The following is a 25404-nucleotide window of genomic DNA, read 5'->3' on the forward strand; positions in this document are numbered from 1 at the left end:
GAACCCAGCAAAGCACAGCTGAACTTTGAAGTGTTTTTCTGCTTTTTCCTTGACTTTTTGGGTTCGAAAAATGTGCCAACGATGAAATGAATTGCCACGTGATAATAAACCTTTGGAGTCAGTCAAACGGGAGTTTAAAACTCCTCTTCTTAAATGTACAAAATGTCAACGTAGTACATGTTTTGGTGTCTTTTCATCAAAGTCATAAAGCATTTTTTTGCAGGTTTTATTTGCTGCGTATCCGCATCGTAACGAGCGCGTTTTCAGCCGACATTAATAAAGGCTGACTGCTTATTACCGTGCGTGGCCGTACAGTGAATAATTTTCAAATAATTAAGCGCAGGATAAACAAAACATAAATTTCGGTTGGGGCGGGGGGGGGGGGGGGGTGCGTGTTGCATTTATTTGGACGCGCGCTCAAATATGCGGCGCGCACGTTGTTTTAATTAAAAGATAAATCTGCGTGACACGCCGCTTCCCAGTTAATTATTCAGCGCCGTACAATAAAAACAAAAAGCCATTAAATATGCCACACACTCTATTTCTCCATTAACAGTAAAAAGCGCTCATCCTGGGGACGACATTTCACATCCGCGCCGCTTTTGCTTCTTCTTTTATTTCTTATTTCATTTTTCTTTATTTTAAGGCCCCCAAATGCACATTTGTGTGCTTTGCTGCTCCGACTCTTCCTCCGTCGGCGCATTTAAAAGTTTACAGCGCAGGAGGAAATTTCATACAAAGTTTTCCTCACTTTTCACGTTGCTCCCCATCATCACCGTTGAAATGAATTAACCTGTTCACTGCCATTCATTTGAAATGGGCTGGCACTCAATGAGTTACTCCATTTCAGACCCCCCCACCCCCCCACCTAAAAAAAGTTTGTGCGTCATGATTATTTCATTGCACTCCTTCCTTGTGTGTGTGACTTGGCCACCAGAGGGCAGTGTAATAATCATGCAGACACAAACAAAGGAGAGTTTCACAACTACTGTAAGTACTGCTAATTACCAAAGAATGGAAAAAGCTAGAAAAATAGTTTTTTGTTTATATATATATATATATATATATATATATATGCTTGACACTTTTTAAGGGACTTAAGAGTAATTGGGCAAACTAACAATCCTAAATCAAACGTCCACTTTTAAGAAAAAATAATAAAATAAATATATATATAAGTAATCATGATTATACTAAATCAAATGTATCAAGTTAATTGATTAAATTCAATTAATTACATTAAATTATCATTATAATTAAAAATATATATTTTAATTTCCCCTCATTTTTGTCTGCGGCAATTAAATGAAATGCATCCTCAATCCCATTCCCATCAGGTGATTGACTTGGCAGTTGCATTTTATTCCACATCTTTGCCTTAAAAAAAAAAAAAGTTTTGGGGTCATTGTCCATTTGCACTGTGAAGCGCCGTTAACTGAGTCCTGAAGCATTTAAGTGATTATGAGCAGAGAATATCGTCCGAAACACTTCATAATTATTATTATTTTTGTTTTGCGTATCATTGGTAAATACAAGAAGGGAAGCAATTCTATTGGCAGCCATGATGCCCACCTGGCCATGGCAACCACCACCACCAGGCGGCACTGATGAGGCGCATGTAAATCCATTTGATGAGGTATTTACCTCTATTTTGCTATTTTTGAATGTTTGTAGGCAAAAAGTGGTGAATCCAATTTGATGTCAAATAGAAACATTTGTAAGGCATTTTTGCATTTCCAGCTCATATTATTTGTAATTGTATATCATTATAAAGTCTTAAATTTGAGGATCAAGATTATTTAAAGTTGACTTTTTTTTTTTTTTAAGATCCCACAGTAGTGTAAAAAAAAAAATAAAGAGAGAGAGGACACAATGCAGTAGCGATTATAACGCGAGACGTCAACAGCGAGGCCGTCGGATCAAAGCGAGCGGGACAATGGCGGGGATTATTTGGGGATTACAGGAGCGGCAAGATGACATCATGCTCGCAGACGGACAAAGAAAAAGTGGCCTCAAAAAAAGTCATCGGAATGCGTCTTCAAATGGACAAAATCATTAATGCTGTCTTTAAAGTTTATTTTCAATTTAAAACAGACACATATAATTATTTTGCCCTCATATAATGTTACGTCATATTTTAATGAGAGAACATGCAATTGTTGATACAATTGCATGAAACTGTTCCGACTGATGATGAAAAAAAAGACAATGTCATTGTTCATAACGTCAAATGTAACTGAACACAAGACACAACAATCCTCGTATGTTTAGGTACAAACTATTTACATCAAATTAAAACAAATTATTTGTCAACAAAACATATTTTGATCCAATTTTCTTCAAAGCCACTTTTTTTTCCCAGGACCCAAAGCCTGTCTCCTCACGTTCTACACTGTCGTATCTGTGACTTTGGATGTGGCTGCCTTTTAAAAGGCGTGGCCTGGCCTGGTGAGTGATGTGGGAGTCAACAAATGAGAGTGTTCAGTTGTCTGCAATGAGCTCAGATTAGCAGCCAGTTGTTAACTAGCTAGCCATTAGCCAGTTTTGAATTGTTGTTTATCGTAGCATGTTTTCCTTCCGATCTTTATAACACGTTAATAATGTGTTTGTTTGATCAATGCTAACGATTACCATCGCCGCCGCTCGTGCAAATTTTGCCTTATGTTAGGACAAAAAAACAGAACGTACATTTCTACATCAAAAGTTTGGAACTCTTCAAGAGCACGTCAGGTCACTTTGATTTTTGATTTTTTTCAATTGAGCCTGATTTGTTAAAGGAACAAACATGAAACGTTCACAGCCCAACGTAGCGTATGTCGCGTTCATATTTATCCATGAGTGGCAGTGTTGCCATCTTTGCATTAGCCTCTCCTTGCTAGCATAAACATTTTTGCAACCCTCTGGGAGTACGTCTTTTTTTATTTGAGCTTTTATACTTTCATGTATTCCGTCTTCTTCCCAATGTCCGAACGGAGAGGACTTTAATTGTTTGTTTGAGAACGAACGATAACGCCGACCCGTGTAACCCGGCAACTTAACTCATGCGCACACAACAATTGGGGATAGCTTTGCATATACAATTTGACTTAACTTCTAACTATTGTTGTACTAAAATCTCATTAGCATAAGGAGCGCTCTGAGAGTTGGTGCGGGTCAGTAGGCAACGTGTCGGGAATTAAACAGGGAACCATCACTACGGGTCGGACAAACGTGATATGGATTCTCTGCCTCTTTTTGCGCACCTCGGCTTTGCGACGCTACATTGTCGAACAAAATGTGAGGCGGGCGGTGCGTTCGCAGGCTTCTGGACGTTCCGCATGTCTGAATTTGCAGATAAACCGGCGCGCCAATAAAAGGCAGATTATTTTCCATTGACTTCACACTCGCTTACATTACGTTAAGGCCGACAGGCGGAGGATTTCATCCCGTTTTCCGCCACGGCGCGAGCGGGTTAAGAGCGCGCCACGCTTCCTGGTGTTTGTTTACGCAATCAACGTGACTTTACTCGCGCGGCAATGCGGAGGTATAAAAATGAATTAAAAAAAAAAGTTGTATAAAGTTGAGTTAGTGGAATGGCCGCCAGATTATTTTTTGTTTGGAATTAAACCAGTGGCCCACTTCAACTTTTTACCACTTGACTCTTTATTTTCTTCGTCCTCTTTTCCCCAGTCAGCAAGCGCTTTCACCTCCAAGTCAGTCGGCATGCATTCTTCCGTTAGGCGGTGTCTTGTCTTTCCCTTTCGAGAACATATGTGACGGACCCGAGTCACAGTGACCCATATTTACTTGTTACGTCATTATTACTCATTACATTATTACTTCAAATGTGACTTGCCTCCTGTGAGCTGCGCGGCTACAACGATGCTAAGCTAGGAGGGTCAAAGTTGTCAGCGTGTTGTTGCGTATCTGTGGACGGCAAGAAAACAGAAAGTCCAAGCGTGCTGCTACGTTGTCAATTAGCAATCATTACTAGCGACGCCACGAATAGGCTTGGCTTAGTCACAGTCCTCGTGCCGTCATGACGGTCATTGGATGGGCACCTTAAATTAAGGAAGGGGGCTAAAATTTGCCATTAGCAAAACTGGGGGGGGGGGGGCACATAGGACCACACTCTCCCCAACCAGGTCTTTGACAAAAATACAATTTTAAATAGAATAATGTGCTAGTCTGCAAATAGTGAAAATCTGACACCCAATGAAATGCATTGAGGAAACCATATAAAATATTTTATAAACTCCCCCAAAAATATTCAAAAAAAAACTTTGATTAACCTCCAATATGCATATACATTATCTTATATCCTAAAAACTCCCAAAAAACACACACAAAACAAAACAATGTGGGTTTTTCCCCCCAATTTTTTATTTATATATATATATATATATATATATATATAACTAAAAGAAAATCTACAAATAGATGATTTTTATTTAATTTTTTTATTTAATTAAATTTTTTTCTTCTTCTTTTTTTGTTTTTTTGAGTGCCAAAGATATTTGAAGAGATTCTGGATAATTTTAGGCTCATGCAGAGTCCGAAAGTGACATCCGTTTTTTTTTTTTCTTTGATTGAAATTCCTTTAGTTATTGAGATCTGAATGTTTTGGACAACGATTGCGTCAACTCTGCAATAACGATCGCCGTCTTTCAAGATCCAAAACATCCAAAACGACAGAATACTGTATGAACAAACTTTGAAGAGACACGTGCAGCCTCTTCAAAGTTGTAATGTCAATGTCACAAGTTGTGTATTATTAGCACTTTTTAAAAGCAAAATAGAAAATGCATCAACAACAACGACAGCCAATTGGGACAAACTATTGTCATATTCAGATTGAAATACCCGAAACACTTTCTTCCGTTCCAGTCCTCGTTCAGTCAATGAGCAATTTACACGTTGGTCCTTTTCTGTCACAGTCTCAATACTGAACGGTGATTGGCCAGTTAACTTGTCAGTCGTGACAGGAAGTAGCAATCATTGGTCACACTTTTCGTGCAGTCGTTGTTCCGTCTTCATGTCGATCTTTAGATTCCTCTACTGTTAATTCCTCTCAGCTGGAGTTTGACATTTGCATGGCTTGCCTGATGAGGATTCTGGTATTGTGCTGCCCCCTGCTGTGCGTGTGCGGGTGTGTGTGTGTGCGCGCGCGTGTGCGTGTGCGCGCTCGCGTGCGTGTTATTTTCTTTTCTATTTCTATTTCTGCTGATCTTCCGCTCCTGAATTTTTGCATCTTACTTTTTGTTTCCTTGGTTGTTGTATTGTTCCCCCCCAAGCATTATTATTATTATCATCATTATTATTATCATTATGATCAGCGCACAGTGACGGCGGGTGCGAGCCTGGCCAAGAGCCTTTGAGAAGAAAGAGCCAAGAAAAGACCGAAATAAAAGAAAAGCGTCTTGTTTTCATTAGTGTGGCGTTATCTGAGCCGCTTAATTAACCCCCTAAGGCCCCCCCTGCATGGAGATCATAGGGAAGCGTGCGCGCGTGCGTGCATGTGTGCGCGTGTGCGTGATCACAATGAAGGGGTTATTAGAGGACGGAGGCGTACATTTGTTTGCGTTTGACCCAGCCGTCTTTCATCTCCTTTTTTCAGAACAAAAGTCTCACATTTGATTTTTCCTGATTCGTCGGCCATCAAATGACTTCAAAGTATTCGCAAAAGAATTTTGACATCATCTTGTCAATAGTCTGGAAAATATTACAATACGAGAGTGAGCCAACATCGTCCACACAAATCCACTTTTAAACCTTGTGGGCGTGTCTACGGAATGCCACGCCCCCACTCCGCTGTCAATCAAATACCTCCTCAAAAAATGGATGCTACGTTGCCTCGCGTATTTCTTATGCTTAGACGTAAAAGCATGTTTGAGCTACAAAAACATATTTCCTTAAATCCTCCCGTAGCATGATCCTCACTGCAACAACGAGGCGCTCTAAACTGTCCACACAATGGCTGTGAAGGCAGACTTCTTTTTTTTTTCTTTCTTTTTTTTATGTACTGCCGCCTTGCTGATTTGATATTCTCTCTTTGTTGCGCAATATGGTGCCCCATTTATAAAACGGATGTTAAATAAATCAATAAATATGTAAATCTTACATATTAAAAATGGTTTTCTGTTGGTTTTTTGCTGCCTTTATCATATTTAAATTGTCACTGGGGATACATCGGTTGAGATCACATCACGCACACTGCGCAAGCTAAAAATAGACTTTTGTGCAAGTGCGTGTGTGCGGTCGCGTGTGAAAGGAAGTACAGTCAACAGATGGTGACGTTGGCATCAAACGACTTTTAAATACGCACACTGCTTGAACCCCAGCACAAACACACACTTGCTGTGTGTGTGTGTGCGCGTATATCTTACTTTAAGTGTGTGTGTGTGTGTGTCCACAGGTAAAATCACTTTTTTTAAACTTTGTAATCAAATGAATCTTTTCCGGAAGTAAAATGCTGGACTGTTTCCGGAATATTGTTGACGTGTGAACACGCACACACGCAAACACGCACACACGCAAACAGAAGGTGTAAGCAATTAAATGTGCTAAACCATCTGTTCACTAATTCTTCATTCATATGCATTTTTATTCAGCACACACACACACGCACTCTCACATTATTAACCAATAAGCAGCTTTGTCCTTAAGTATTAGCCAATCAGCTCTTTGCAAACTCTACGTTAAAAAAAAAGTAAAGGAACTGTACATGTTGAAAATTTGAAATATTCTTAGGAAGAATGATTTTGTCCAACTGGAAGAAAAACATTTTTTTTTAATCTGTTTGCAGTGCTTCACTTCTTTTTACACTTGTGTGACATGCGAGTTACGGTTTCAAAGTAGGGTTCGAGTTTTGAAGTAAGGTTTGGATTTTAAACACGGGTTACTGTTTCAAAGTAGGGCCTCGGGCCTCGGTTAAGGTTTTAAATTAGGATCCGCGTCTTAGAAAATGTTTGAAAATATGAGGTTTGAAGCCGCGATGAAGGTTTCAAACTTGGGTTCGAGTTTCAAACTTGTTTAAAAAAAAAAAATGGGTAGTGTTCCTAATTCGAGTTTCACAAAACATGAAGGTTTCAAGCCATGGTTGAGGTTTCAAAATCACACTTTCAAGGTCAATATTTCAAATGAGGGTCTGCTACGAGTTTTAAATAACGTCGTATGTTCGAAAGTAAGGCATCAAGATGAGTTGAAGGGTTTTAAATTCTCTGAGTTCCAAATGAGGGTTTCTCACCAGGGATAGCGACTGAGGTTACAAATGGATTTAAAAGCAGGATTAGGCTTTCTGGCCTTTCTGAGTTTTTCAAAGCGGGGTCAAGGTTTCAAATGACAGATTTAACACTGGATGAAAGTTTCAAAGTTTGGGTTTGTTGGGTTTTACGTTTGCATGAAGGCATCAAATTAGGGTTCCGAGCAATGCAAAGCATTTTAAACCAAATCTGTCTGCTTGTTCTGATTGGGCTCTCAAACCATTGGGTTCGGGTTTCCAGTCAGGATCGGGTCAAAAGCAAACCCAAAGTCAACTCGATTGTCACTTTCTAACAAACAAAATCAACATTTTTTTCCGCTTTTGTCAACATCCTCAACACACGCACGCATGCACGCACGCACGCACACACAGAAGCAAGAAAGTCCACCTCGTCCTCCCAAATAAGTTCCATTAATCACCGGCTGCACTCTAATGTAACTAATACTTTACAATTAGACCAGACACCACACGCACGCACACATGCCATCCATCTCCCTTAACACACACACACACACACGCACACACACACAATTGCAGGAAATAGACGAATGCACTAGGTCAAATATTATAGCAGGTTTTTGGAACCATGTCTCCAAGATAGAACACTTACTAATAAAATATATATATATATGTGTGTGTTTTTCTTACATAAGCATTTGGCTTTTTCACCTCTTTTTTTTTTTATTGTGTGTTTGTTTTTTTAACAATTGCCAATCTGCCATTCTGGTATTAGATTTACATACATTATTACAACAAAAAAAGTCATATACTATTAGATGATAAGGATATGAATTAGAACATTCAAAATTATTGAAATGGGTAGCGTTTTGCATTTTTGCCTCACATAGCCATAATTCAATTGTTTAATGATAGATGCCTACATAAAAAAAGGCAAATAAAAGAAAAACATGATTATATAAATAGAACCATGTTTTTACTTTTACGTAACAGGAAATGACGATATTCATTGATACTTTGCTGTAGAAATACAAATGCACATATTAAACAAAATAAACAGTCACCAAAAATGTATTATGAATAAGTTTTTTGTAAATATAATATGTATTTCGTATGGAATTTGTTCTTAAAATATGTTTAGAATACTTGCTCATGTAAATGAATCAATACAATCTCAAATATGAGCCCGTCAATGAGCTAGCTTGGTGTATTGCTTTAGTGTGTGGCGCCATCTTTTGGCCGATAGATAGTACTGCAGCTTGCCTCTCAGAGCACAAAAAAAGGAGTCTTGTGCAAAAAAAAAAAAGGTCACAGTTGCACTTAAAGGACAATTGGTTATGACGTCATACGTACTTTCGGGTTGCAAAAAGATTTTGTCGCCACTCATATCAACCCGTACATGTTATTTGAAGCTATTGCGAAAACAGCAAAAGTGGCTTCACTTTCAGCACAAACGCATCACGAAAGCACAAGCAATCATGAATAGATCAAAATAAAAGCTTTACATACCAGGGTAAAAGTAGTATTTCTTCTTAAAAAATACTTAAGTAAAAGTAATAAGTATGTTTCATGAACACTACCAGGTTAAATGTATCCATAATGTTATGTTAGAATGAAGAATTTGAATATTGAGTAAGCCAAAATCTCTTCCTGCGTCTTCAAAAACTCCAATAAATGGACATTGGCGAGAGCAAATTTATTGAGGTCCGCGCGCAGTCAGCATTTGACCTTATTGTGCCGCGCGTCCGCTGAGCCGTCTCATCTTTGTCATGAAGTTGTTGACCAATTTTGTGTTCAGCTCGTTGCTCCACAAGCCGCCGTCCTTGAAATGCGAGCCCACGATGAGGCCGCCGGCGTCAAGGTAGCGATCCACGTTGTCGTGAGTCACGCCGGAACCCACCAGAACCGGGAGGCTCACCGCCCGCCTTACCTCTGAGTGGGATGACAAGCACAGAACAGGAAGTTGGACTCACCGTGCACCAAGAGGACAAAATGGAGGCGGCGTGGACGCACCGCGGAGTTCTTTGGGGTCGGCCTGGGCTCCCGTGGACGTTCCGGTCAGGATGAGTCCGTCCGACAGGAAGAATTGGGCAGCCCGAGCCGTGTCCGCCACGCTCAGGTCCGATGTCAGAGCATGAGAACTGCGGCCACATGACGCCACACACACAAAATCTGCATTTTTTTGTTTCTTTGTTTATCTATACATGCACAATTATGGGGTTATTTCCTTCTGCTAGTATTTTTTTTATTTTATCATCATATGTATTTTAATTATATTTATTACTACTTTTTCATTCGTTTTTTTGGTTTTTAATTTGAGTCTGTTTTCATTTGCAATTTTTGCTTGATTTTCTATATGATTTGTTGCTCGCTTGATAATTTTTTTAACTCTGTTTGCAGTGCTTCACTTCTTTTTACACTTGTTTGACACCCGAATTACGGTTTCAAAGTAGGGCCTCGATAATTTTCTATGTATTTACAATTAATGTATTTAGTTCTGAAGTTGTACAGATGCTTTAAAATGTTTTTTTTTATCAATATAATTTAATAACTACAATTCTATTACATTTTTACATTATTACTTTTAAATTGTATTTTTAATATTTTCATTTTTTAGGTATTTAGTTGTATTTTAATTTTAAGTGTATAGGTTTCAAAGTACATATTTTTGATTTACTGATTGGATTTTTTTTTAATGTATTTAAATTATTAGCCATTTATTTTAAGAGCATTATTATTATTTACTAGTTTATATACTATTATATACTATTTAATAGTTTATTTATAGCTATGAATGAATACATTTGTAGTTATGTATACATTATTTTTTTTAGGCATTAAAATAATATTGTTGAATTGGTATCTATTTTTTTAATGATAATTTTGTCATTCTTAATGATTTTATTTTTACAATTTATTATTTGTTGTATCTTTTTATGATAATGTGTATTATCTATTTTGATTTATTTGTTATTAAATGCTTTTTTTTTATATGTATGCATTTTTAATTTTATGTTTATTTGTATCCATTTTCATGTACTAATTTTATTTTTATTTTTTTATTGACCTTTATTGATTGATGGTTTTCCCCCTTTGTTATTCTTTCTGGAAAGTGTCATCGTGTATCTCGACAAGTGCTGTTTCTGTATTCACACATAATGTCCCGCAAAAAGGAGGCAAACCTGTGTTTCTTCTTGATGTCCGTGAAGACGAGGATGTCCTCGGCTCCGATGCTCTTTCGGTACCTCAGAAGTTCTCCGGCACAAGCGTTGACCAAACCCTCGTCGGCCACGTGGGAAAACACGAAGCCCTCCGCCCGGATGAAGTGGGCGCCTGACAACGTCAAAAGGAAAACGCATCAGCCCACCGGAACCTCTTAAGATTTTCATTATATGCCGATTCTATGGAGGTAAATTTGGTGCAAAACTAACTTGTGCAAAAAATTTGTACCGGTAGAAAAAAGTCTAAATTTGTTCCTCAACATACATATTAAGAAGTATTCTTAATATGTATGTTGGTTGGCGACGATGTGTCCTGCTTGTATCCTTCCGCGAGTCCCGCCACCGTCGTTCGCTAAACCAATGAGGTTGCGCTCCAATCCGCTCAAATCCTTCTCACTTGATTGGTCAAAACAACCCTTCATTACACCAGAGCCCGCCCCCTTCTTTACAAGTACAAATCACGGCGCTCTCCAAGTACAAATTAGTTTTTCTCCATTTGTAGCGCGACAAATGGGGCAAAACTCACGTCACTGAACAGCAGCAGAAAACCCACTTGTGACTCCTAGTGGCGACTTCTTTGACTACAAGTTGTCATTTCTACAGGTACAAATCGCAACTTTTACAGATACAAATTTATACTTTTTGTACAGGTACAAAATTTTTTTTGTACAGATACAAATCATGACTTTTACAGGTACAAATTTGTTTTTACAGATACAAATTTGTTTTACACATACACATTTTTTTTTTACAGGTACAAATTTCTTTTACAGACACAAATTTTTTTTTTTACAGGCACACATTTTTTTTACAGATACAAATCACGACTTTTACAGATACAAATTTAGACTTTTTTCTACAGGTACAAATTTTTTGCACAAGTTAGTTTTGCACCAAATTTACCTCCATACGATTCAAACAAACCCGTTTATGGTTTGCAAACTTGCGTTGCCCTTTTCCAAGAAATTCGAGCAAGCGGAGTGAGATCACCTGCCGCGAGAGCGACCGCGAGCGCCTGCCGGTTGGCGGCCGACAGAATCTGCACGCCGACGGGGATGGACGGACAGACGTCCCTCACGGCCGCGCACACGGATGTCATGCATGCGATCACCTCCGGACCCGGGGACAGCGAGTACGGGACGTCGTGCATATTCTCAACCATTACAGCATCCTACACACGCAAATATCATAATTATTAAAAAAACAACAAGTTGTGACATGCAAAACAAGATTGAATTCAAAGATAAAAATCAACATGGAAATACGCGGGATTCACAAAAAAAAGGTACAAGAATACTAAAATGATCAAATATATTCAGCGCACTATTAATGTGAATCCAAATCTGTACAAGTCACATGAAATAAAAAATAACTTTCCAAAAAGGGAAGTATTAGGGCCACGTATAAATATATATGTTTTAAGTGGGCGGGGGCAATATTCCGAGAAAAAAACTCACAACTTTATAAAGAGAAACAACTCAGAAACTAACGAGAAATACACGCTATAAGCTATAGTCTAACGTGAGGATTTGTTGGTGGTTAACGGGACACTGTTTATAAAATGTAAAAGCAGGAAGGAGACGGATTCATTCTTAATTGAAACCTTACTCGCCAAACAAGGCAGCAAGAGCGACAACACTTCCTGATTCGCTGACTAACACTAACCAATCAGAAGCTAGCATACTTTAGGTCAATGCAAGTGAATGACGGAGAGCAGCAGATTCGACACATCAACTTAGATACTTGTACAAAAAAAATACCAAAATGTACGAATGTGTAAATAATAATTCTGGAAACATAAATGTACAAGTAAATATTTATTTTAACAAATGAACTAAAACGCTTGATCCTCAGGGTGTGAACCTTTGCAAAGCCAAAGCCAACTCAATGCTTCAAAGTGCGAATGCTTAACATGATATGGTCAAAGAAGCCATTACTATTTCCTTATTTGAAAGCACGACCGAAAAGTCTTGGCAAAAAACATCCGAGTTATACGTTACGTGTATTGCTCAAAAGTTTCAGAATTTTTTTTCTCGCAAATCTGACATTTTGTAACGTGGCAAATTTGCCAAATTTTGCGAGTTTTTTTTCACGGAATATTGCCCCTGCCCTCTAAAAAAATAATAATAATTATGTGGCCCTAATACGCCATTGTAAATCAAATTAAACTGAGATGATATGGTTGCAATTGTGTGCACACACTTCATAAAATGAATGTGGCTGTGTTCACAACTGACCAATCACATTTAAGGGAGTCACGAGACACCTGTCACTATTAAAAGTGCTTTTGATTGCCGGTAATTCCAAGGTTTTGTGATGAGTTACTATTGTCTCATTTGTAACAGCAAAAAAAAAAGAAGACATTTCAACAGGGGTGTGTAGACTTTTTATACCCACTTTAGATGGGTTTGTTTCACCAGTGTACGGGTGATAAATCATGTTCTGATGTGTGGTGAGACTTTTCGATGTTCTGAATTCTAGGCAGAATGGAGTTGCTGAACTGAAGCGTACCAAGAAAAGCGCCTTGAGGAGCCCCCGCATGTGACTTGTCCTCGCTCAGAGTGACGAAGACGAGTGGACAGTTTGCGAGTTTTTGATGGTGAGCATTCTGCAACTTACCAGGCCTGCGTTGTGGTAGATGCTGGCCTCCCTGCGGGCCTTTTCAATGATTTGGGACATTTTCATGCATCCAAGTGGCGAGCCTGTCAAACGCAACCGTTTCACATCATTTGTTTTCCCATGGGAAATAATGGAAATCCAAAATTTTCTGTTTCAGGGTAGCAAATGTAATGTAGGTACACTAATGCAATGTAATAGATAAGTGTTACCTGGTAAAGCTTTAACGTGGATCATTCCAATAACGACACATTTTAGGTGTCCGAAGAGGTCCAACCACTTCATGTTTATCACTTTGTGCTCTGTGTAGCAACCAGGGAGCAAAGAACAACTTTATTTTTTTTAAAGTCAATCATCACGTGAGTGTCCAAAAGTCCACTGACAAGGTATTGACATCCATTTAGCACAGACTTTTCTAGAGCACTTGTCCTCATGAGAAAGATATTTCTTGCCGCCCGTGGCCATGCACCCAAACGGGGGAAATTGATGCACGAGCTTTACAGCCGGGAACGGACTGCCGTAATGTTTCCCAAACTTCCCGATAGCCAACGGTACCAGGAATTTGAGATGGAGATTCCCCCTGGTGCGTGTAACCAGAGGCCAAACATTTTTGTTGTTGTGTATTTTAAATTTGATCAATTTTGTAATATGGCACACATTCTCTACTGGTCTGGCTATTTCTGCACGAGTGCAGGAAAGCCTAAAAGTCATCCTATGTTGTTGAACAGTTGTCTGTGATTTATGTTTTGTTAAATGATGGCTGTCTATATTGGAAATGATATATGAATTGGGGCCTATTTTAAAAAAATAACAAAAAAAATGCTGGGCCATGTTGGGCCTGAATGGACTGACCTGATGTTGAGTCCATTGTGTCAAACAAGTATTGTCATTAGCTAGCAGTATATATTTCTGTTTTAGAGTGGACATATGTGTGTACTGTACTCTCTCACTTTTGCTAAAAGTTGCACACACATTTTTAAAAGTATTTGGGGGAAAAAAAAGTATGGTAGTTTAAATAGTTGCTAATTTAGTCTGAAAACTTGCTAAATTCAGCAACAAAGGTGCTATTGGCATCAGTTCTGCAAAAAGTGGGGGATACGCGCTGTATCTGGCAACCCGCAGCACAAATGAGCGCCATGGCGGAAAAACCCGCGAGCTAACGTCATCAAACTTAGCTCTAAAGCCGCGAAAGAACCATCGCGACCGGCGTGACAGCGAGCCACAGTCTTCCCCGAGAGTCACCGAGTCACTCTGCTGCGCTTGCAAGCCACAGAACGGTCGTTTTTGGCTTAATCGGCACCGAAAGTGTGTGGACTCGAGGCTTTGTTTACATCCGACAGACTAGCCACGCGGTGCCGGCTACTTCCGCCTCTCAAGCCCCGCCCACGCAGCTGTCACCCGGCCGTCACGCCTCCCTGCTTTTACCGGTCAAAATTCCACCAAACTTAAGTTTGGGAGCCACTCGCCGCGCTTTTTGAAAACTCTCCCCCGAGCGAAAGTGTCCGTTTGCCGCTGGTTGAGCGACGCGGTGGCGGCTTCCGAGGCGGAAGAGGGTCGTCGGGAGGCGGAGAAGAACAAATTTGAGCGCCAAGTTAAATCGCCTCCTCCCCACTTGACGTGACCGTGGCGCGCCCGCCTGCCTCCCCGCTCATTGCAACCCGCCGTCGGCCTGCTGCCACCACGCACACGAGGAGCTCCCCCGAGACGACGGCAGACATCCGCCACCTCCTTCATCGATTTGATGATCGATATCGATTGTGACCGCGAATGAACTTCAAGGAGCATCTTGAGGCGAGTACAACCAGCTAATCCGGCTCACTGCCTGATTTAAACATTTCAGCGACAAATGCATGCCAACGTAGCACATTTCGCTGCTTAAATCTGTTCTTTTAAAGCGTTTTGAGTTGGTTTTGGTGTCATTTTTTGCAACAAATAACCCCGAACAGCTGCGTCGGCCATGATGATGAATCGAGCCAGATGTCCAAAGTTTGTGAAAGAAAATGAACATGTTACCAAGACAAATGCACCAAAAACACCTTTCGGTGGATTGCCTGTCGTGTTTTGTGGCCCGATGTTGATTTTGGCGAGCATATGTGTCGTTTTTGGTCACTTTTGGCGACTCTAAATGTCGCCAGCGTTGCCGTGTGCCCGCCAGGACGACTTGGGCTTTGTCAGCTGAGCGTGGGGGGTTGGGAATGTGCTCCTGCCCTCGCTTAAAACTCCTAAAACTCACTTTAAAACCTTTCTATCCTGGCAGGTTTACCCCCCACAAGAGAGCCAGCCTTGTTGACTAGAATGCTGGGAAGTCGGTGAGTGCTCGTTTGCCCGCTCTTTGCACTCCCCGTCAGCGCCAAAGTTTAGCCTCCTCAGCTAGTTAGCTTGTGGCTAAAAAAAAAAGCACCTTGTTCTCGTTTTTGTTTGAGCTCGCCAGCGCGACGTCCCAATTCGCACTTCACTGACAACTTTGTGCTCTTCTCGCGCTCATTTGACTTGTTTTCCCACAGGGAAGAAGCCGAACAAGAAGCCGAGTGTGTTGCTGTCGGGGCGGCCAACGTGAAGACGGCCAGGCCGAGGAAGAGGAAAGCAGATGTTGCCATTGTGAGTGGAGCCCCCTCTCTCCTTCTCTCTCTTTCTCTCTTTCTCTTTCTCTTTCTGGAAAAGAAAACTTAGCAACACTTCACGCATGGAATGTCTAACTAACGTGGAACTTTTTGACTTCAGTATTTACACGACGTGGATGAGGACGCGGCAGAGATGACCAAGAAGAAGCAGCGAGACTGTGAGGTAAAACTTGAAAAACCGGACCGAGTATTTCTCACAATCTTCTTGGAAGACTGCTGAATAGGATGAAAGATTCGAAAAGTCGGGGGTCCTACTCGACAAATGTATTCGCAATGCGAAACAGGTCATCAGACACAAAATTGACTTCCCCCATTTTCTTTCATGTTTACCTCACAGGTCCATTCATGTTGGAATCATTAATTCCAGGGTCAAACTGTTATCATCAAACCTTTAACGGTGTACTTTCAGAAATAACATTTCAGCATTGTTTATAGCCGTAAATGTTAGCGAGGGGGATGGCCTAACATTTATACTCTCATAAATTGAATTCACTCTGGGTTAACAATCTACATCACAGTATTAACGAAAGTGGGAACGTTATGATGGAATTATTTCTGAATAGTTTGTATAGTAAAAAAAAATCAAGGTTAAGTTGTTTAAAATAAGATATATCATTGAGAACTTCTGAAAAACATGGCGGCTGACAAGGGGTGTTAAAAAAATCGATTCGGCAATATATTACAGCGCACAATTCTCGTATCGATTCATTATGCAGCCAAATCGATTTTTAAAGCTCAATTTTTGATGGAAATATTCAACAAAATGTCTTAACTAGAATTAGGGTTCACATTTTAAGCATGGAAAAAAATGTTTTATTAATGGAACATTAAGCCTTAAAATTTGATTTCATTGCTGTTTAAACATGAAACAGATTGTTTAATACAGTGGACCACAGTTATAAGCCTCAAGTCGATTTTCATACAAATCTTAAAGTGTACAAGTTTACTGATGAGTATTTTCTAAATTTGAGTTAAAAAAATTGCAATAATTGACTTAGATTCGTATCGGGTTTAATCGGCATCAAATCGAATCGTGATACAGATCGAATCGCAAGCTACTAGGCCACACCCCCACTGCTGACCACGATTAGCTTCACGTTTAGCATTACAGTCGATTCTATGAATAACGCGCAGATATCCAAACAGCAAAAGTGCTTTTTTTTTAAGTAACATGCTAACGGTATTTGATTTTGCATTTGGTCTTTACTTTTCGGTCCCGGGAACTATGAAGTCCTCCAACTAAGAACATCTGAAAGTTGCTCAAAGTTTGGAACTTGTACTGAGAAATCGATTGCGACACGTCAGACAATCGAGAGGAAGTCTTGACATATTTCACTGTGAACTTCAGAAGTTTAAGAAACTGGGTTGACAACTTAGGAATTGCAAGTCGTTTAACATCAGAGCTGCACTGCAATTGATATGTTAGCCGCTAATAGCAAAATGGTAGCCAAGTAGCATAATTGGCTGCCATTGGAAAAATAAAACTGTCCAAAAACAAAACAGAAATTCAACAAAAAAGAAGACTCTATCTGCCTCAACTTTTAAACTTTTGCGGATTAGTAAAACTGTGATGGCTGAAAATGTACACACACGTGTGAAGAAATTATTTTTTTTAGTACTTTAGTGTATTTTGTTGCTGTTGTGACAGCAAGTCAAAAATGAGTTGGGCAATTGTGCTAAAAAGTATTTGTTACAAATATTTTATTTTTAATTTTTGTTACAAATAATTTAATGCGCACGACAATTACATTTTCCGCGAACTTCTGGCATTGACACAAAATGGCGTCTGGGACAAGAATATCTTTATCCACACACACTACAAAACATTTAGATTTTTTTTTCTGAACTAATGCAGATGTCTCTGATTGCGGAAAACCGTTCTATATAATTAAAGTGTTTTAAGGTCTTAATTTCTCTGTTGTGTCCACGAAGGCGACGTGGCGGTCCGAGGAGGAGGACACGTACACGAGTCCTCAGCGCTGGATGTCCACGCTTGAGCGCCAGGACGAGCGTCAGCAGCAGATCACGTTGATCAATGTCGGCTTCCCGCACTACAACTTCACCAACGTCTTGGCGACCCCCGTTCATTGTGCACCGTTGCCTGCGCTCTGGTCAGTACGCAAGGTCGCGCACACGCACACGCACACGCACACGCACACACACACACACACACACACACACACGCACACGCACAAGTAGTAAAATAAGTCGTTTAAGTAGGAATTGTGTGCAAGTTCTTTATACAGTACTTATTACTCGTACAAGGAGTAGAATTAGTAGTAAAGTAGAAATAACTTGGACTACTAATATGGGTGTGGCAAAAAAAATCGCAATTCTCATTTAGTACGATTCAGAATCGATTTTAAATGTCTCAAAATCGATTTGATTTCAATTATTTTATCCTGTCTTCCCTTTGTTTGTGTGTGCCTTTATTGGGAGCGCTGTTCATGTTGTACTCGATCTGGCCACTTAGGGGCAATGTGGTTCCCCGCAGTCTGATACACTGTTAAGTTGTAGCCACATTAGAGAGTAGAAGGAAAAAGTCACGATCAAGTTATTCCAAGAAAAGTTTTTTTGTTTTTTGCAGCGTGGAGCCGTTCTTTTGAGTGATAAAAGTGCCGCGAGTAGAGCACTAATTGGCATTAGCGAGTCAGACTGGAGTAGATCATTACGATTCCTTGAACGGCTATAAATTGAAGCAAAAATCATTGTCAATCAAATAATTTGGAATCAAAATCGGTATTAATCGAAAATCGATTCTGAATCGAATCGTGCACCCAAAAATCTGAATCGAATCATGAGCCATTCAAAGATTCCCACCCCTAACTACTAATATTGCTTAATTTTTTTTTACTACTACTAGTACTTTTTGTACTTGTACTACTGCTACTCCTTGCCTATTTATACATCTTATACTATGACTCTTATTTTTTTTATACTGTTACTTGTACGACTTATTAAACCGCTGCTTGCACTACAACTTTTAAAATGTGCATTTCCTCTTATACTCCTACTGGTGAAGTTATGCTAATAATATTTATTTCGACTTCCTATGTTTGCTGATGATCTCATACTGCTACCTCAACTGAATCTTATACTATGCTACCATTAGCGCTATTGTCTTCCTCCTCCTGCTGCTGCTACTGAAACAATATCGCTACTTCTACTACTTGTACCACTATTTTTTTCACCACCACTACTACTTCATATATCAGTGCTTTTTCTACTACTACTTTTTTTTTTTATCTCTCTTGAGAGCTCAGTATTGCCCATTCGGTAATTTTACCGATTCGACATGTCATCATCATTGCTCTTTTTTTATTTTTTATTTTGTGTGTACTCATGAGTTCACCTCAAACCTATTAAAAATCTACTACTACTTCTTATACCATTACAATTTTCCTACTACGATTTTTGACTTGGTGTTACTGTTCCTGCTTCTTTTACAAGTACTTGTACTTCTACTACGACTGCAAGTGATGTTTTTCGTTGCACGTGTTTGCGTCCAGCTGGGCCAGCAAGGACGTGGTATGGAGCAACATGCTGGCCAAGGACAGGACGTACACGCGCAACGTCAACATGATGGTCAAACATCCGCACCTGCAGCCCAAGATGAGGGCCGTTCTTCTCGACTGGCTCATGGAGGTGAGTATGGGCGTGGCTAAAACAAAGATCTATCCACGCAACAACACGCACTTTGCTTAACGTCGAGTATTCTTGAGGAAATGAGAGAAAAAGTTTGAGTTTTTTTTTTCTGGCTCTTGAGGTGAGCGAAGTGTACAAACTCCACCGCGAGACGTACCACCTGGCTCAGGACTACTTTGACCGCTTCATGGCCACGCAGACCAACGTCTTCAAGTCCACTCTGCAGCTCATCGGCATCAGCTGCCTCTTCGTCGCAGCAAAAGTGGAGGTACGCGCCGCCGCTGCACCTTCAACCTTGTACAATCCACTCGCGAGGCAAGAGCAGTCGTCGTCGTCATTTCGTATTCATCATGTGACACGAGCTAAACTTGCACATTCAGGTACCGTATTTTCACGACCATAAGGCGCACCGCGTTATTGGGGCGCAGGCACGGTTAAACGTACGCTAGCTCAAAACATTTGTAGCACGCTTTCACTTGCTAGCGTATGTTTTTGAAAAGGCCGGTGGAGTAAAACGGAGTTTGCTTGTACTGGAAGTATTTAACAACGTATTTAGGTCACACTTGATCAATCCTCATCCACAAATCCAAGGGTCCGAGTCCATCTCGTTAGCGTGCGGATCCTCAGAAATGATGCCGGCTTTTGCGAAACTTTGATTAGCGCAAGCAAGACACGTTTAGCCCAAGCATGCGTGCACAATCCGTTCGCAAACGGTGGCGTAACTCACTCCAGTCTAGCAGTTCCGTTTTATTTTTTAAGTCTTTCTGTTTTTTAAGCACCATGACGTCCTCTTGTAAGGAAACCCGGCCCTGGTTGAGGACTGCAAGGCATGAGAAGCCAATAGTCTTTCAGGTTCTCATGCCTGCCAGTCCACAAGCAGGGCCTGATTTCCTACATATGTGGGCACTTTTCCACTGTCTGTTGGCAGAAATGCTCCCTCACAGACGGTCAAGTGGGCACTTAGCGAACATTCACAGATTTTGGAACTCGGTGCACACAAAAGGCGCGCTTCACTATTAGGCGCTCCATCGATTTTTGACTTTTAAGTGCGCCTTATGGTCGTGAAAAAACGGTATTTTGTCTGCTCCTATTTGTCCTATTCTCCTACCACTTCTTCTATTGATACTTTTGATGCTACTTTTCCTGCTACCTATACTACTAGTAATATTAGGACTACTCCTTCTCACATTACTCCTACTTATTCTCACACATATTTGACTTCTACTTAATCTCCTTCCATTTCGTCCTCTGCATGTACTGCTATTGATACTTTTGCTGCCACTACTTCTAATACTAGGACTACTGCTTACTCCTATCCTTAAACTACATGTTACTAGTAGTTGTACCACAACCGCTTATCTTCTTACGACGACTACTTATTCTTATCCTTAAACGGCTATTTCTCGTATCACAACCTAATATAATGCTGCTGTTTGTTATACATCTTGTACTTTTACACCTACTGCTACTTCTTGTACTTGCACTAGTGTACAGTATACTTTTACTACTACTTGAACTGGTGGGCGCTTCCGTCGCTCCGTCGTTGACAGATGCCCACCTTTTTCGGTGCAGTGTGCGCTTTTTTTTTCTGCGAGTGCTTTATGATGCAAATCCTCGACAACAACAAAAGTACACACCGGCTGACACTTCTGCTACTGACACTTATACTACTTGTGCTACTAGTACAACTTAATTTGATGGCAGTATTTGAGGAGGTGTTCATGAGTGGCAGCCGACCGGCGCCGGCACATGACGTGTCTCGATTATTAAGATGGCCGTGATGACTTTTTGCTCCGGCAGGAGATGTACCCCCCCAAAGTGCACCAGTTTGCCTACGTGACGGACGAAGCCTGCACCGAGGACGAGATCCTCAGCATGGAGATCATCATCATGAAGGTGAGGGGCGTCGCGGTGCGAGGCGTCGCGGTGCGAGGCGGCCATGTTGTGGTCCATCCGCCGACGTTTACGTTTTTTGTGCCGGTCACGATCAGGACCTGAAGTGGAGCCTGAGCCCGCAGACGCCCGTTTCCTGGCTCAACGTCTACATGCAGGTGGCCTACCTCAACGAGTCGGACCAGCTGCTCATCCCCAAATACCCTCAGGCCACCTTCGCTCACATCGCGGAGGTTCGGCCGTTGCCTTTTTTTTTGCAATATATTGCGTATTATTCCGGTTAAGCGAGTCCGTCCCTCATTTGGTTTGTTGTTTGTTGTCGTATGTGTTTTGCGTGTGCAGCTTCTGGACGTGTGCATGCTCGACATGCGCTGCCTGGAGTTCTCCAACGGCGTCCTGGCCGCCGCCGCCCTCTTCCACTTCTCGTCTCTGGAGCTGGTCGAGAGCGTGTCGGGTACGCTTAAGAACTCTGGTCCTGATCCGTGCCTCGTTGGTTTGCTAAACGCGAGTGTTAATTGTATCCGACGTTTTAAAAATGGAGCCTCGGTTTTAGTCCAGTTTCAGTCGCACTGGTTACTTTTTATCGTAGTCGACCTCATCCCGTTTTTGTTCAGTTCATTTTTAGTCGACTACAAATCTAGAATTTTAGTCCAAGAAAACATCATTTTATTTGTCTAGTTTTAGTCAACAAAAACTGTCATCGTTTTAGTCATGAGAATCATTTAACCCCTGTTTTTTTTTTTCTCAGCAGATTATGTTGAGCATTTGGGATCTAAAACTTATTTCACATCAAATGTGCTCATCTTTTTGATGAAAAACAACTTGACAAACAATCACAGTATATCAACAAGTGGCTACGATTAACATTATTGTTGGAACGTTAGTCATTAGATTGTTACGTTATTTATTTATTTTTTTTCCTTTTCTTTTTTCTATATAGAAAAAAGAAAAAAAGATTGTTACGTTATAACTCTAATTTACTTTTGATTTTTAAATATTTTTTTTTCACTTTTCACCGTGAATCCTACTACCTACTGTTTGTACATGTTGCGTTCGCTAGCTGCAGATTTGTCACTGTGTGTCACGTGACAGATTAGCAGAGACGGGATTGAAAAAATGTGCATTGACAAAATGTGCACGGCTAACCGCCGCTGTTTTGTTTGCGTAGCGTTAAAGAGGGCGGAGCTGGAAGAGTGCATGCGGTGGATGGTGCCGTTCGCCACGGCGCTGCGGGAATCGGGCGGCTCGCCCATGAAGACGTTCGACGGCGTAGCTGCGGAAGACATGCACAACATACAGACGCACGCCCCCTATCTGATGTGGTTGGTAAGTACACCTCCACTTCCTAGACTGTGAGCAGCAGCAAGAATAGTAATTATTATTGTTTTGCACTATAAGTAATAAAAAATAGCTTAAGATATGCATACATGTGAGCAGCGCTAAGATTGTCAGCTGGAGACGTTATTTAGCATTAAAAAAAACGACACATCCAATGATCAATGCTGGTACACAGTTGAAAACAAAGTTAGCAGCAGAAATATTAGCAACGTATGCCGCATAGAGGCTAACCATGTCAAATCTTCTGGAATAAGTTTTTAACGAGAAAAAAATATGACATTAAAAACACAAACTAATAATAATAATAATAATAATAATATAAATAAATAAGAGACTAATAAGAAAATATTGCAAAAAGAAAAAAGAAAAAAATATGACATTAAAAACACAAACTAATAATAATAATAATAATATAAATAAATAAGAGACTAATAAGAAAATATTGCAAAAAGAAAAAAATATGACATTAAAAACACAAACTAATAATAATAATATAAATAAATAAGAGACTAATAAGAAAATATTGCAAAAAGTTCTTCTGACCTTTCTGTATATAGACATGCGTGAGTAAAATGTTTTATTTGATAAATTACTGACAATATAACGTCCCAATTCCCACATACTTTTTTTTTTTTCTTCCTCTCAGCGCAACGAGCCTCAAACTTTTTCACACTAAGAAACATCTCATAAAAAAAACACTGCGGTCATGACCAACATTAAAATACATGCGTGCTGATTCTTGTCACGCTTGAATGCAACAAAAGTACTCGAAGCCGCCGTCTGAACATTAACACGACGCTTCCATTGAGAAAAGCAAAAAAGCTCTTTTGTGTTCAAATGTACTTCATGTTTTCATATATCGCTGGTGTCGAACCCAAACTGCCGATGTCACAATTTGATACATTTCTTATTTTTTCCCACAAATCTATATTTTTATATCAGTTGCACACACGTGGGTGTTATTTGTCTAAATGATTGACCTTATTGATATTGACATTATCGAGAGTGTTGAAAATGTCTCGCGCTTTTTTGATGAAGCCGTTTTGAACAAACGTGCTGTTTTGGGGCTCTCGTGAAGGGAAGTGCGGATTTTGGCAAGTGCAAGCAATATAAACCTTCAATATCAATTGTACCAAAAATACAAACGTATTGAACTTCTTAAAAGTGAAATACAACTGAAACTAACAAATATTGAGTACTGGATTAAAAAAAAAACACTCTTATATGATGCAGTTTGATTATTTAATTCTTTGACATACTTTTAGAGGAAGCCCGCATACCGTTCGGTCTCCCTGTCTAATTCGACGCCCCCCCCCCCCCCCCCCCCGATTATCAATGAATGATCTTCCGTCCCCCCATTTGGCCGGCGCCTCCGTTCACGCGTCCCGTGTGCTGTTGCGGCTCAGGAGAAGGCGTCGTCCTACCAGGACGCCGACCTGGAGCGCCACCGCAGCTGCCAGCTGCCGTCCGGCGTCCTCACGCCGCCTCTCAGCAGCGAGAAGACGGACGAAAAGCCCAACGCGGCCGCCGCCAAGCTGCAAGTGCGGCCCAGGATGCGTGCGGCTGAGTGGACGCTGGCCCCCTAGAATCAACTTTTTTTTGGAGGCAATTTCTCATTTTTAAGGAATCGTTTGGGACAGGACGCCAATTTTTGGGTGTGGATTTTTTTTGGACTGTTTCATCCTCAAGTGCCAGTCACAGGACATCTTTTATTTAACACAAGCGTCTTTTAAAGAGAGAGAGAAAAATAACGGGCCCATGTACTGATCCTGGAGTCGGGAGACTCCGTGCTGCTACACAGTCGGGCTTTGCATCGTACGTGTGTGTGTGCGTGTGCGTGTGTGCGTGTAAGTGTGTATGCCGATTTTATGGGAGGGACCATTCACTTGACCCGAGCGGGTCGAGCTTCAGAAGCTCAATTACACAACTGGTGACAAGTTGGGATGTTGGGCTTTGTGGTGTCGCAGTCTGACGTTAGCATGTTGCAACGGAGAGACTGGAAGATTCACAGAAAGGAGGTTCAACAGGAAATTTCACCTTTAAGATCAATATCCCGAATCTTTATGAGTGAGTGGGTGTATATAGATTGTATTTAACAAGAAGCTTTTTTTGCTTTACACCCTTAACCGAACCAACACCCAAAAATGTCGTGACTTTTTTTTTTTTTTTTTTTTTTAAATCAAATGCTGCTACGTATTTTTCATTAAAGATGTTCTCAAGATGCTGGTCTGGTGCTTGCAATGTCAACTTGTGGGAAAAATGTTATGACAAAATTTCTAATATTACGATTCTCATCTCAAAAGGTATGCCACTGTTTTCTTTACGAAAAGCGGTTTGAATAATGGATGGATGGAACTAAACTCTTGCAAGATTATGATTTCATCTCAAATATTTATGATTTATCTAAAAAATTAACCATTTTCAAATATTTTTGTGTGAAAATGTAGCTATTAGAACTGAACTGGAAAATGCCCATCTCTTTCTTAAACATTATGACTATTCTCTTAAGAATACAATTTCAATCTAATCAGTGTTACTTTTTTTTTTCTCAAATAAGCCCCCCCCCCCCCCCCCCCAAAAAAAAACCTATACTACACTAAGAATTCAATGTAAAATGTATATAGGTTATCTAAAACTATATCTGACTTTATTCTTGAAAATATAGGACTAAATGCTTGACAATGACATTTGAACCAAGTAACCCCCCCCCTTTTTTTTTTTTAAATCTCAAATATGCAATTGTCTTTACTGAAATATTGTAATATGAGTTCAATGTCAAAAATATGTCTTTAGTTGAAATTATTTTTGGAAAATGTTTGGTCTTTAAGATTACATCTTCACTTTTAGTGTATTTTCTGTTTCATTGTTACAC

General features: G+C 40.3%; 2 protein-coding genes across 2 annotated transcripts; one reads left to right on the forward strand and one right to left on the reverse strand.

The window, feature by feature from the left end:
* Nucleotides 1-8879: 8879 nt before the first annotated feature.
* LOC147176598 (uncharacterized protein F13E9.13, mitochondrial) lies at nucleotides 8880-13573 on the reverse strand. Its single transcript, XM_086071683.1, has 6 exons — nucleotides 13248-13573; nucleotides 13039-13121; nucleotides 11410-11590; nucleotides 10381-10531; nucleotides 9212-9339; nucleotides 8880-9130 (listed from the first exon to the last, which is right to left on the reverse strand). The coding sequence occupies exons 1-6, from the start codon at nucleotides 13318-13320 to the stop codon at nucleotides 8928-8930; spliced, it is 819 nt and encodes a 272-aa protein (XP_085927809.1). The 5' UTR covers nucleotides 13321-13573; the 3' UTR covers nucleotides 8880-8927.
* Nucleotides 13574-14480: 907 nt separating this feature from the next.
* ccne1 (cyclin E1) lies at nucleotides 14481-24846 on the forward strand. The gene is made up of 12 exons (XM_086071602.1): nucleotides 14481-14826; nucleotides 15293-15344; nucleotides 15540-15633; nucleotides 15757-15819; nucleotides 17589-17767; nucleotides 19166-19301; nucleotides 19423-19569; nucleotides 21102-21197; nucleotides 21293-21427; nucleotides 21537-21648; nucleotides 22363-22520; nucleotides 23939-24846. The coding sequence occupies exons 2-12, from the start codon at nucleotides 15331-15333 to the stop codon at nucleotides 24116-24118; spliced, it is 1314 nt and encodes a 437-aa protein (XP_085927728.1). The 5' UTR covers nucleotides 14481-14826; nucleotides 15293-15330; the 3' UTR covers nucleotides 24119-24846.
* Nucleotides 24847-25404: the final 558 nt, after the last annotated feature.

The sequence above is a fragment of the Leptonotus elevatus genome, chromosome 3 (genome assembly GCF_054856555.1).
Source record: "Leptonotus elevatus isolate MCC_2025b chromosome 3, RoL_Lele_1.0, whole genome shotgun sequence".
In the NCBI taxonomy this organism is placed as follows: domain Eukaryota; kingdom Metazoa; phylum Chordata; class Actinopteri; order Syngnathiformes; family Syngnathidae; genus Leptonotus; species Leptonotus elevatus.

Excerpts from the sequence above, each read along its gene's own strand:
- LOC147176598 (XM_086071683.1), bottom strand. The coding sequence starts at position 13,320 with ATGAAGTGGTTGGACCTCTTCGGACACCTAAAATGTGTCGTTATTGGA. Across the intron at positions 11,591-13,038 it reads TCTACCACAACGCAGGCCTG|GATGCTGTAATGGTTGAGAA; the intron begins GTAAGTTGCAGA and ends TTGCGTGTGTAG. Across the intron at positions 9,340-10,380 it reads GACATCAAGAAGAAACACAG|TTCTCATGCTCTGACATCGG; the intron begins GTTTGCCTCCTT and ends ATGTGGCCGCAG.
- ccne1 (XM_086071602.1), top strand. Across the intron at positions 15,820-17,588 it reads AGAAGCAGCGAGACTGTGAG|GCGACGTGGCGGTCCGAGGA; the intron begins GTAAAACTTGAA and ends GTGTCCACGAAG. Across the intron at positions 19,570-21,101 it reads TCGTCGCAGCAAAAGTGGAG|GAGATGTACCCCCCCAAAGT; the intron begins GTACGCGCCGCC and ends TTGCTCCGGCAG.